Raw genomic sequence first — 14046 nt, forward strand, 5'->3', positions numbered from 1 at the left:
TTTTTATAGGAATATTTGATATTGAAAGCACAGTCATTAATCTTGCTATCAAGCTTCTACAAATATTTGCATCTAATCAGAGAGCATTCTGGGAGCATTATGCATAGCCTCATATTGCTAAACTTTGAAACCGTGAGTACACATTTTTATACTGTAACCACTGTCAGTAGTGCAGTCAGAACTTACATTTACTTAGAGCGCGCACTCTAATAATAAAAGCTTTCAATTAATGAACCATAAATACAAGTTTGAACAGCATTAACATAGGCACACAAATAATAACTTAACTTCAGGCAGTGCCCTTCCCTGGCCCATAATGTGCTACTGAAAACTGGCAGCCAAAGGGTTTGTGCTGCAGGGGGTTGTGCCTACTTGTCCCAAGGACAAAATACACATTAAAACTTGTTGCCCTTGACCCCAAACAATATGTCCTGGGCGTCGGGCTATAGGAATTCCACATCCCTGGGACTCTGCAGCATCTTCAACCGACCATCTCAGTGGCTGTTGTCAAATTATTGTATCCTTTTCCTCACCAGCTCTGTCTGAGTGGTAAAACCAGCTGCCCTGCGGCTCCCGCTTCTGCACCAGGGACAGTCAGAGCAGCTCTTCACCCGAGCCCTACGAGCCAGGTTAAATTCAACTGACTATCATGGTCTTGTCCTGGGACCCGCATTACCTTACTCCCAGTGGGTTCCACGTAACTCGACCTGTAAGTGACCAATTGTCACTAGTCCTGCAGGGTTTCTCGTCCAAGCAGTTCCATAGACATACCACCCAGGAGGGTACCGCTTGGTATCTATTCACAAGGTGAAGTATCCATCAGAAGCACAAGTTTCTTACCTTCAGTAATGCCCTGTTCGAGGCATATGGGCTGCAGATGGTACATTTATGAATAGATCGCCATCTGGTGTTGGGCTCGGATGATTGCACTTGTTTTTCTTCTGGAGAAGTCTTTGTCGTCATAGATGACTCCTCCTCTTGGTGTTAGTGCGCATGGGCATCGGCTCCATCCTTAGATTGTTTTTTTCCGCCATCGGGTTCGGATGAGGATCGAGGCGCTCCGGACCGACTTCAATAAAGAAGGCTATATTCGGCGCGTAACCCTTTCCAATTCGACGGTATTGTTATCGAACGCGACTCCAATTCCATCTCGACGCGTTTCGAAGAACGACGACTACGAGAAGACCAGCTCGACGTAGTCCAGCCCGGAGTCCATGGAAAGGACTCCATTCAAAAAATGTCCAACGTGTGGTGCTAAGTTCCCACACAAGGACCTGCACGAAGTGTGCAACCTCTGCTTGTCCCCTGAACACGAATCCAGGGACTGTGAGGCCTGTGCAGCATTTTCTTCAAAATCGACGATTAGAAACAGTCGAGCCCGAAGACACGAGGTATCGAGAATGCAGTCACAAGCAATCCCGGAGCTGTTCGAGGACCAGCACCCAGAAGAGGAGGAAGAAGAGGCCGACGAGGCGGGGTCTGAAGCGGACGAGTCAGACGTCGAGGAAATCGACGTCCAACAAACCGTGAGTGACGACGTCCCTTTACCAAAGAACAGACCCCGCACGGTGTCGACCCCGCCCTCGAGCCCGGTCAGACAACCGAAAAAAGTTTCCGACACCCCGCCTTCGGCCCGGTAACGAAACCGAAACACTCGGTCTCCCATCATGGTGGTTCCGATAAACGACCCACATCGACACCGAAGCTCCATGTCAAAGAAAGCTCGAAGTCGAAACAGTCCATGTCGACACCGAAACACGTTTCGATGTCGAAAACATCCTCGACACCGAAGACATCGGATCCGAATAAAATCTCGGTGCCGAAAACACAAATGGACAGTCAGAAGAAAAAACACCTTTCGGACCCGAAAACTGCGGTACCGACACAGGAATATAAAACAGATCCTAAACAAAAGACTCTGTTTATTGATCCACAAACTGGCAAGGTAGTCACAGAACTACCTAAAAAGAGGAAGAATGAACAGTCGGACGACAGGACTCATCCGAAGAAGAGAACAATGGGGACAAATACAACTCCTCCCCATTCTCCAAAACCTAGAGACACACCCTCTTCTCCTCTTCCTCACAATAGGCCAAATATTCCTCCCACACGACCATCTACACCTACAACAGATGTAGAAAGTGACACAGGGGAGGGAGAACATCCTGGGGATGATGAAGACACAATCCCAGAGGAGGCAGACCCATGGGAAGAGTACAATGTAGGGTCAGATAACGATAACGACCCTGAACTGTATCCTTCAAAACCTTCACCTCCTGATGATAACACTGGTTTTGCGCAACTCATTAATAGAGCAGCAAAATACCACAAGGTAGAACTACATGCAGAACCTCAAATAGAGGATTTCTTATTAGAAACACTACCTACTACACAAAGAACATCAGGAAAACTACCAATGCTTAAGGGCTTTCTCACTCACACATCAGAAATATTCAAAGACCCGGTGAGGGCTAGGGTACTGAACCCAAGGATTGATAAGAAATATAGAGCAGCTCCAAAAGACCCAATATTCATTAAAGGACAAATTCCTCTAGACTCACTAGTAGTCACAAACGCTCGTAAGAGAGCAAACTCTTTATCTACAGGAGAAGCTCCACCTCCTGACAAAGAGTCTAAGCTAATAGATGCCTCTGATAAGAGGGTAGCATCTCAAGCGGCAAACAGCTGGCGCATAGCTAATACACAAGCACTACTTGCAAGGTATGACAGAGCGCATTATGATGAGTTAGAAAAGCTCATCACACATCTCCCTAACGAACATCAAAAGAGAGCAGATCAACTCATACAGGAAGGGAAGTTAATTACTAACACTTCAATCAAGTGCGCCCTAGACGCGGCAGACACTGCAGCAAGATCTATAAACACAAGCATCATGTTAAGGAGACATGCATGGCTCAGGGTTTCAGGGTTCAAACAAGAGGTACAAACATCATTACTGAACCAACCTTTTGATGAGAAAACACTTTTCGGCACAGGGACAGATGAGGCCTTAGAAAAGATGAAAAAGGATACGGAAACGGCTAAATCAATGGGAGCATTGCAACAGCCGACACAAAGAGGTTCCTTTCGTAGGTCCACCTATAGAGGAGGATCCAAAAATACAGGTACAAGCCAGCAACAAACCTCTTTTACACCTACATCACCCAGAGGTAATTCTAGAGGTAGTTACAGAGGTAACAACAACAAAGGTAGAGGTCGCGGAAACAACAACAACCGCAACTCTCCAACCCCAAAGCAGTGACTTCATACAGCTCCCCCCAGACCATATAACACCGGTCGGGGGACGCCTATCACAGTTCCTACCTGTCTGGGAAAACATCACATCAGACAGGTGGGTGAGACAAATTATCCAACATGGTTATTGCCTGGAACTCACATCTACCCCACCAAACATCCCCCCCAAACAGCGTCCAATGAGACAAGATCACCTGACACTGTTAAAACAAGAAGTACTATCCCTACTAGAAAAGCATGCCATAGAGAAGGTTCCACAGCACCAACAAGGAACAGGAGTATACTCCCTATACTTCCTAATTCCCAAAAAGGACGGGTCTCTAAGGCCAATACTGGACCTGAGACCTCTCAACGCATACATAAATTCGGAACATTTCCACATGGTCACGCTCCAACAAGTACTTCCTTTACTGAAGAAAGGGGACTTTCTTTCTACACTGGATCTAAAAGACGCTTACTTTCATATCCCGATTCACAAAGCCCACAGGAAATACCTCAGGTTTGTGGTAGAAGGACAACATTATCAGTTCAAAGTCCTTCCGTTTGGTGTCACAACGGCACCAAGGGTGTTCACAAAATGCCTGGCAGTGGTGGCAGCTCACCTAAGAAGACAACAAATACATGTCTTCCCATACTTGGACGACTGGCTAATAAAAGCCAAGTCACAAGAGGAATGTCTTCAAAACACACAAAAGACAATTCAGCTACTACACCAGCTAGGGTTCACAGTGAACTACACAAAGTCACACCTACAACCAAGCAAGGTTCAACAATATCTGGGGGCTACTATAGACACACAAAAAGCCAAAGTATACCCCAATCCAGTCAGAATCCAAACTATGCTTACAATCATTCAAAGATTCCAGCCACAACACTCACTACCAGCAAGAGTGTTCATGCAGCTATTAGGGATGATGTCATCCTGCATACTGCTAATACCATATGCCAAACTACAAATGCGTCCGCTACAAGAATGCTTAGCGACACAGTGGAATCAGGCTCAAGGACAGATTACAGATCTGGTGTTGGTAGACGACCGCACACACCGCTCTCTGAAGTGGTGGAACACAACAAATATTGCCAAGGGGCGGTCGTTCCTAGAACCGATTCCACAGGTGACAATAACAGCGGACGCATCGCTCACAGGATGGGGAGCACATATGGAGAAATACACAGTACAAGGAAGGTGGAGTGTGCAGGAAAAAAGACTGCACATCAATCATCTAGAACTACTAGCAGTGTTTCTAGCATTGAAAGCCTTCCAAATACATGTTGCCAACAAAGCAGTCCTGATCAGAACAGACAACATGACAGCAATGTATTATATTCAAAAACAGGGGGGGGACGCACTCTCTCCAACTATCCAGACTAGCACAGGAAATCTGGAGATGGGCCATTCCTCAAAACATCTATCTGTTAGCCGAACACCTACCAGGAGTCCAAAACCAGATAGCAGACATCTTAAGCAGACAGTCGGAACAAATACACGAATGGGAACTGCACCAACAAATACTGCAGCCATTCTTCCAAAGATGGGGACAGCCAGAGATAGACCTCTTTGCCACTCATCAGAACGCAAAATGCCAAAGCTTCGCGTCCAGGTACCCACACCACCTGTCGCAGGGCAATGCGTTATGGATAAATTGGTCCAACAAATTTGCATACGCTTTTCCCCCTCTCCCACTAATCCCATTAGTGGTCAGGAAGCTGCAACAACACTCAATGACCATGATACTAGTAGCACCCACGTGGGCAAGACAACCGTGGTTCACCACGCTCCTGCAACTCTCACAAGTGCCACATCAAAAGCTAAGAATTCTACCCATGCACCTTACACAGAACCATGGAGAAATAATGCACCCAGATCCCACACAACTAAACCTAGCGATCTGGCTCCTGAAATCCTAGAATTTGGGTACTTAGATCTACCCCCAAATTGCATGGAGATAATTAAACAAGCGAGACGTCCCACCACCAGAGCATGCTATGCAGCTAAGTGGAAGAGGTTTGCTATACACTGTACTACTAATAATATCAACCCTCTGGACGTATCAACAAGGGAGATTATTTGCTACTTACTACACTTACAGCAATGTAATCTCGCGTACACATCTATCAGAGTACATTTAGCAGCTATAGCAGCGTACCTACAAAACAGTCAGCATATATCACTGTTCAGAGTGCCAGCGATAAAAGCCTTCATGGAAGGACTCAAAAGAGTCATTCCACCAAGATTACCACCTTCCCCGGTCTGGAACCTCAACGTAGTACTCACCAGACTAATGGGACCACCTTTCGAACCTATGCATAGGTGCGAGATACAATTCCTTACATGGAAGGTGGCGTTCCTTATAGCCATTACCTCACTCAGGAGAGTAAGTGAATTACAGGCATTAACAATACAAGAACCATTCCTACAGTTACACCAGAATAAAGTGGTTCTTAGAACAAACCCAAAGTTCTTGCCTAAAGTAATTTCAGCATTTCACATCAACCAGCCAGTGGAGCTACCAGTCTTTTTTCCAAAGCCACAGACGGTAGCAGAGAGGGCTCTACATACACTAGATGTCAAAAGAGCCATTTTGTACTACATAGAAAGGACACAAAACTTCAGGAAAACTAAACAACTATTTGTAGCATTTTCCCCAACACGTAAGGGCAATCCTATCTCTAAAGCAGGCATCGCTAGATGGATTGTAAGATGTATACAGATATGTTACATTAAAGCAAAGAGAACATTAACTGTTCCTCCTAGAGCTCATTCTACACGAAAGCTAGGAGCATCTATGGCATTCTTAGGGAACATTCCCCTAGATGACATATGTAGAGCAGCAACTTGGTCTACACCACATACATTCACAAAGCACTACTGTGTTGATGTACAGGCTACACAACAAGCCAGAGTGGGCCAAGCTGTATTAAAAACTCTATTTCAAACAGTTGCGACAGACACTGGTGACCACCGCTAGGGAGGTAACTGCTGTACAATCTATTCATAAATGTACCATCTGCAGCCCATATGCCTCGAACGGAATATGCTACTTACCAGTATGCATCTGTTCTTGGCATAGAGGGCTGCAGAGTGGTACATGCCCTCCCTGCCTCCCCGGAAACCTGTGTCTGTCCCAACATTATCTTATTTGGATACATTTACATGGGCATATCTTTATGTATTATACTACACTACTCCATCTAACCCTACTATGGCAAAACAATCTAAGGATGGAGCCGATGCCCATGCGCACTAACACCAAGAGGAGGAGTCATCTATGACGACAAAGACTTCTCCAGAAGAAAAACAAGTGCAATCATCCGAGCCCAACACCAGATGGCGATCTATTCATAAATGTACCACTCTGCAGCCCTCTATGCCAAGAACAGATGCATACTGGTAAGTAGCATATTCCTTCTGAGGGATACTCTAACTGCATATTTCTCAAAGACTCACACCCCTGGCCGTATCGTGGAATTGACTTTTTGTTTTGTATATGGATAGGAATGTTTTTACTGAAAATAAAAACAAGCATTTGCAATGCAATAGGTCTCGCATTAGGAAAGCGTGAGCTATTGGTATTGTAAATGACCTTTTTTTTATATGTGTTGGCTTTGAAAATATTTAAATTAATAGCATTTTTATTCACAAAGCCAATAGCTTACACTTTCCTAATGCGAGTCCTATTGGCTATGGCAATGCTTGTTGGTAGTAAGCAAGGACAGTGCTGTTGTGGTGCTGAGTGATGATGTGGTTGGGCTGAGTGATGTGGTGGTGTCCCAGAGTGATGTGACACCCAGCTTGTCTACAAACAATGGGATGTGCACGTGTTGCTTCGGGTAAGTGTGCAGCACAATAGTTGCATAAGAAAAACACGTACACAGATTTGAACAATTAGAGTGCAAGGGAAAAAAGACATGGATGTGCACATCTACAGCTGTAAGCAGGCAAGCAAACCCAATTCAAAAATGTATGCAATTTCCCAGTGTGCCTTCACTGAACACTAAATCCAGTTGCGTTCCAGTTTGACTTCCAGTACAACAGATCTATTGACAACTACAAAGACATTTCACAAGTATCAAGTGACGGGATTCACAAATGTGGGTGTAGCTTTACAATGGAGACCCACAGATGACGGATCCAGACACCACTTGTACAGTTAAAGCTCAACTTACCACATATCCACCCAAGACAGTTTCACATGCAATTACAGATCTACTGCATTCTGAAGAGCCACTCCACTACCCGTAAGTAGCTTTTGCTTTCCACTAGGGTGTCCCTTTTCCTACCCAGCACTTCAATGCTTTATAGAGAGACGCACTCTACATATTAACACTTATAGGGATGAGACTTTCTAGTGTATGTTTCTGCATGCAACAGAGCCACAGATGTGTACAAGTGTGTATCACAAATTCCTCATATAACAGATACACACGTGTACACCTTTATGCCAGGCACACATGTAACAAACAGATCTGTGGATAAGGGTACAACCTAATATTTCCCAAGCAACATCCAAAAACAATTTCACAACTCTATAACAGAAGCTACACAGGTAACACCCACAAACAATAATACACCTTTATAATGCGAGCTACATATGTGACAGGTCCACAATCAAGTATACAACTTTTGTATTATAATTTAAATAAGAATACATCCAGATGCACGCTTCATAATTCCAGCTGCACATACAGATCCTAAGAAGTACCTTATGCTCGTTCTAGAAGCACGGACAACAGGAATGTGTGCAATTTTACAATTAAGGCTACTATTTTTCCTTTTTTACTGATTTTTAAAATACTTACTGAAAACTGTTTTATGCAAGTTCTTATTTTTTTGAATATGGCTAAAAACGTACATTCTTTTTTTATATGTAACCAATTCCAAATACTGTCGGACATGACTGCGAGACCAATGCTATGCTGAAAGGTAACAAAGTTAAAAAAAAAAACAAGAAGCAAGATGAAAGGGAGATCTTGGGCACGTAAACGCATCTTTCCATTGTGGCAAATTATTTCTGAGCAAATGAGGAATACACTTTTTCTGAAATCACCACCACCTATCTTTCTACATGTGATAGGTAATTTGTTTTATTTAGAAGTGTGCCACAAACTGAGCTGGTAAGCAATACTTACATGAAACGGGGCATTATTACCCCAGCAACACAGTAATCCTTTTACCAACCTGAAACATATGACCTGCTGCATCAAGGGCTCTATGTGCACATGACATAACTAACAACCTTTCTTACCCAGCGGGGGCGCACATTGTCAAATCACCACTGAGCTTCCCTTAAAGCTCATAACGCCTGTAGACACATTTTCCATCCAGTGAGCATTTGGGATGGCCTCGCGCTCCAGACACAATTCCGAAGTCATTCTATCAAATGCGTCCATAACTCACGAAGGCCTGCGCTGGGTACTGGGCACGGGTCCCCTCATACACATGATTAGAAACTGGTGTCTTCAAAGTAAAAGCTGCCCCAATGCCCATCACAGTCATGATGGCACCTGACAAATAGCATGACCCTTCACCTGACTGGCATCCTTGGAGCAGAAAGAAGACCGACTAATAAAAAAACAAGGACTACACTTCGGAAAGAAAAAAAACTTACCATTTGTATTAAAATACATAAAAAATACAATCTCATGCCTGTGACTTAACAAATGTAACTTATTTATGTATTTACAGAACAGCATATCGGTGTAAAACTTACTGTTCCGCCTTATCCTCTGCTCCTGTTTCAGTTTGTGAAGTGCTTAGGAATGTGTAAGCAAAACTGAAAGCAGCTTGACATCCGGCCCGGGGAGGAGACCTGGGACGGCGAGGGCTGCCCGCGCATGGGCTGTCCTGCAACTTTTGCGTGCCCTGCGGCGCGCGCAGGCAGCGGCTGGCCTTTTCCAGGGCTCCCGTGCTTAGAGAGCCCCGGTGTCAGTGGTAGGTAGAGTTAACCAGGTGCCGTAAGTGCCTCACCCCATCAGATCTTCAGTAATTGTGCAAGTGAGCCTCATAATAATGGTTCAAAAGCCAAGTTTTTATTTTTGTACATCTGCAAAGTACCTACAAGCACATGTGAACTGAGGCGGTTCACTAGGCTTCACTTCTTTCACTAATCAAAGACACAGTAGGGCAGCACTAGGCTCTTCTTCTCCTTTTGTATGACATTGAGCAGATCTAACATAAATTTGCAATAGCACATCCTTTTGTATACACAGTCTCCTTATTGAATGTGAACGTATATGTGCAGGACGTTTACATGTGTACAAACTGCTGGAACAGCCAGAATTGTTTGCAACACTGGATGCAAGCAAATAATTACAAAAATACGAACTTCTAAGTGTCTTCTACTATATTTCCTACCAATTTGTCAGCTACCAACCCAGTAAAAGCACACTGTTTGTTTTTAAGGGATCTGTGCTGCTCTTCTTTGCTTGCTTATGTCTCTACTTGGCCGCAACTGGAGTCTGAAGTTGAGTTCATCATGTTTTATAATTTTTCTAAATCAATTCTCTTCATTTATTTATCAGCAAGTAATGCAACATTTCTGTCAAATGGTTACAAAGACCTGCAGCTCAAATGAATTACATGTTTGAAATTGAGGTGAAGTTGATGTAAATTAGAGTTGCCTGTTTCTCTTTTACCATTAATTGAAGGCATTAAATTTCGCAGGTGCAGACTTTACAAACTCTTTCCGTTTGTTGAGCTCGTTCACTGGAGCATCAGATCCTGCAGAGCTAGATAACGTCTTGCCAAAGATAGTTGAGCAATGTGCGTCTATCGAAGAATTAAAAGTGGTTTTCAAACCAAAGATGGATCCGAGGTAAAGTAAACTAAAACACTGAAAATGTTCTAGATCAGTGGTTCTTAACTTTTTGACTGCTGTGGACCCCACTTGTTTATTACTGGGATCCGGGGACTTAGCAATTTCGATGATTTGAGCTGCAGGATAATACAGAAAAAATCCAGAAACGAGCAGTCCTCAATCAAATATATAAATGATTAAATAATAATTCACAAACCGATATAAAAAATATATTTTAATGGAAAAAGAGCTTTAGTAAATTCAGTTGGAGTCACCCATTGAACATACTTTATTCTGATTGGTTTGTGGAAACAGTGCAAATGCATCTATGGATACCATTTCTAGCCACCAATTTCAAATTACTTCAGATTAACAAGACGTTTAAAAACTAATTCAATTATGCTTCTTATTTATATTCACCTTATAAATCTGTTAATATTACTTCACTTTTTAACCTGTCGCATATTCCCTGAGATGGTGTCCTGGACCGCCAGAGGTCCCTGGACGATAAGTTAAGAACCACTGTTCTAGATGCAGTATTGTTACAAGATGGTGCTATACAGCATAATTCGATGTTTACTATACTGCACTGCATGAACAAAACTGAATCATTCACCCTTTCATATTTGGAAACCAAATACAGATCTAGATAGGGCCAAATAACCTGAAAAGGTGTATCTGTAAATTTGCTTAGTGGTATACTTTTAAAGATTTCTTCCCCCGTGACCGTGTGAACACTGCATAGCCCCCTTGAAAACACAACAGGCAAATGATTTCACTGAAGAATACAGTGCAGCTGGGCCTGGAGGTGAGGTGAGGTAGGATATGGCAATTGCAAAAGTGTCCTTAATTGTATTTATCACGAGCTCCTGGAGTTTATCTGAGGTGTTGGGATTTAAAATTAGCTTCCCCAAATCACAAACACTTAATATAGCAACACATCTCACAGTGGTGCAGCAACAGAATAAGGGTGGGCGTTCAGATGGCTGTAGTTTTATGTGCAGTATTTGAAAATAAACATTTACAAAATGTATGCAATATTTATGTAGTATCACTTCAAGGATGCTCCTGTGGTGCTCCTAAAGAATTTTATAGAAGATCTCCAGGGGGAGCCACCACCAGCGCATTTGGCTGAGTAAGAGGCATGGAATCATTAAATACATATCCTTCAAAACCTAAGCTGAAAGAGGATTGTTGCACCTGGAAATGAGAAAATACTATCCGAGAGCCAACCAGGGAAGCATAGAATGGATGAATACTTGAAAAAGTTGCAGTTGGTGTCTAATCGAATAATAGTTATGGAAAGAAATGCCTTAAGATTTACCTACATGCGTGGAGGGAGGTGAAGCGGGGGAGGGCCCCTTCCATAAGATTGAAGGACCCAATATTGGTAATTTGGGACAAAAAGTGTAGGGTTCTTCCCAATAACATTTGCCTCAAGCATTTGCTTTACTTGGAGGGGCAGTGCAAAAGCTCTTATCCTTTGCTGAAACAGAAAGGGAGAACCATGTATTTCACTCAACATTGATTGTCAGTGCCTTGTTCAGAGGGCCATAGGGCAAGCAGGAGAACCATGGGGGTAGAGGAGTTTTAGTCCTAATGTCCTAGGGCCCAAACTACTATGGATCCTGAGCAACTGGGCCACGTACCCCTTCAGCAAGAGGATGAACACAGGCTCTCGACTAAAAATACCCTCAGCAGCAATAAATGATTGTCCAGTCAAGTCAAGTACTTGCTTTTATGAACAAGCAGTGACAAAGCTTATAGGTTTCGCCAATGCAACTTTTATTGGTTTTGTCAATTTTCAAAGACCTGTTGCATAGCAGTGCTGGTTGATGTACAATATTAATAAACAATGCGTTGACTCGATCAACACTGGCGGAGTTATAGCAATTTGTTTACTTTAAGGTATGTAGCACAGCAACATGGCAAACATTAACAAAGCCAATAGATGTCACATAGTCAAAACCTATTAACTGAGGTCGAGCTTAGCTGTATATTGACTTTAGATGTTTTAAAGTCTTTGGTGTTTGATGTAAAATTGGATACCGTTGGTTTTTTGGGCGATTCAGTGTATTATCCCAAATAAGTATGATTTGAGTAGGAAAGCATGTTCATGCTGTGTCATATTGGAAATTGTACTTAATGCTTCACAAATATTGTAAGAAAAAATGGTGTGGTCGGACTTGTTAATTATAACAGGAATCAAATAATACTTTAAGTCAAATTCTGACTCTTTGGCTTTTGTTTTTTCACATAAAAATGTAGTGCATAGAAACACTGATTACGTATTAAACGCTGAGAGAGTGGTGTTTTATAAAAAAAAATTGGGGCACACCGATTTTCTGGAAAAATTAGAAAACACCCATACAGCCGACCCCCTCATCGACCCCCTCATCCCCTCCCCATACCCCCTCTCCCTCTTCCCCATTGAAAGGACAAGGTATGCACAAGGTAATTTGAATAAAGCTATATATCAAAGTTTCCTGCATTAGCTTTGTAATAATACAAACCGTGCATGCGTCCCAGTGCTACCAGTAAGCCTTCTCCTTTTAGAAAGATCCCAGCATGTGTATACAGTGGAAGCAAGAATGGAAGCAAAGGCTCTTTCTTTTTACAGTATTGTTGTTGGATGAAGAAAGCGAGCGCCTCTGTATCGTTTGTGTTGCTTCAAGCAGACACTCTGCCTGCAGTTAACCTACACAGACACTAAGGATCTGCTGTTGTGGACCCAATTAAAAGCAAGGATTTTGCACCATACGCCACTTGTGTTTTGGGATGTGGGGTTCTGTCTAGGCTCTGGTATTTGCACAGACCTCCCTTAAAATGAAGTGTTTGCCTGTTTTTGAAAGGCTCTGACACTCAGACTGTACATGGGAAACGATGAAGCGGGAAAGGTGACACTGCCCGTGAATGATGGTGCAACTAAGGAACAATCCTTATCAGAAGCCCTTTTGTCCGACACGGCAAACATTTATGCCGAGGTTGAATTGCCTCTACTCACAGCGCTTACAGAATATGAAGTGGTTAAAGGCAAGCTGAAAAAATAACTTTTTTTCAGTCATGCACGTCTGGGGCTACCAAGCACGTTACTAGACAAAAAAATAAATGCATCTTTTTATTCAAGGTGCTTCATTTAACACTGAACATTGTAAAAAAAAAAAAAACTGTAATTGAGTACCTTGGTATACATTGTATATGTGAATTGCAGTGTGCTGGGATCTACACGGATAGCAATGGAGAATGCAATGATAGAGCAGGAACAGCAGATGGGGGTTTAAGAGAGGGATTACAGAGAGATAAACTCCAAGAGTGCACGTAAAAAGATACACTTGTAAGGAGCACGTGATATGAAATGGAAAAAAGTACCATCAGAGTGGTAGCCAGTGGAAGGGCACTGGTGAGTAGCCAATGGGTGAACTTGGACAAGACTGAGGTCCTCATCCTCTGATCCACCCCTTCGGCCTGGGACGACTCCTGGTGGCTGACTGCACTGGGAACCGCTCCAACACCCACGACCACGCATGCAACCTAGGGGTAATCCTCGACTCCACCCTCTCCATTTTTTTCAATCGCAATGTGTTTTCTCTTCCTGGGTAAGATCGGCGGGGTCTAACTTCTGCTGTAAGATGATATAAAGTTGGTTAAAGTGTCATGTCCCTTGGATGACCAACGATTCAAACCTATGGACAGACTGACCTTTAGAAGAAACTGGCGTAAGCTTAAAATGGAGGAATTCGTCAAAATCCTGGAGGCACAGCCCCTGGGCGACCTGTCGAATGTGGAACAGGGATATGAACAGTTCTGTAACTGGGTCCGTACTGCTCTTGATTCTCTTATACCAATGCGATGGTTGAAATGTCATGCTAAAACTCGCAGTCCATGGTATAATGAGACCCTTGCCGAGCTTAAAAGAACTTGTCGGCAAGCTGAGAGGTTGTGGAGGAAATCCTTCGACCCCACATTAAAATCACTGTACTTTACCCAGCTTAAG

General features: G+C 43.2%; 1 protein-coding gene across 1 annotated transcript in view; it reads left to right on the top strand.

Moving 5' to 3' along the window:
- Nucleotides 1-14046, top strand: part of SELENOO (selenoprotein O) — a 169934-nt gene that overhangs the window by 71071 nt on the left and 84817 nt on the right. The window contains exon 6 of the mRNA XM_078678991.1: nucleotides 9920-10070. Coding sequence (XP_078535117.1) covers nucleotides 9920-10070 — 151 coding nt within the window. The remainder of the gene's footprint in view (nucleotides 1-9919; nucleotides 10071-14046) is intronic.

Source organism: Lissotriton helveticus, chromosome 1_1 (assembly GCF_964261635.1).
Source record: "Lissotriton helveticus chromosome 1_1, aLisHel1.1, whole genome shotgun sequence".
Lineage (NCBI taxonomy): Eukaryota > Metazoa > Chordata > Amphibia > Caudata > Salamandridae > Lissotriton > Lissotriton helveticus.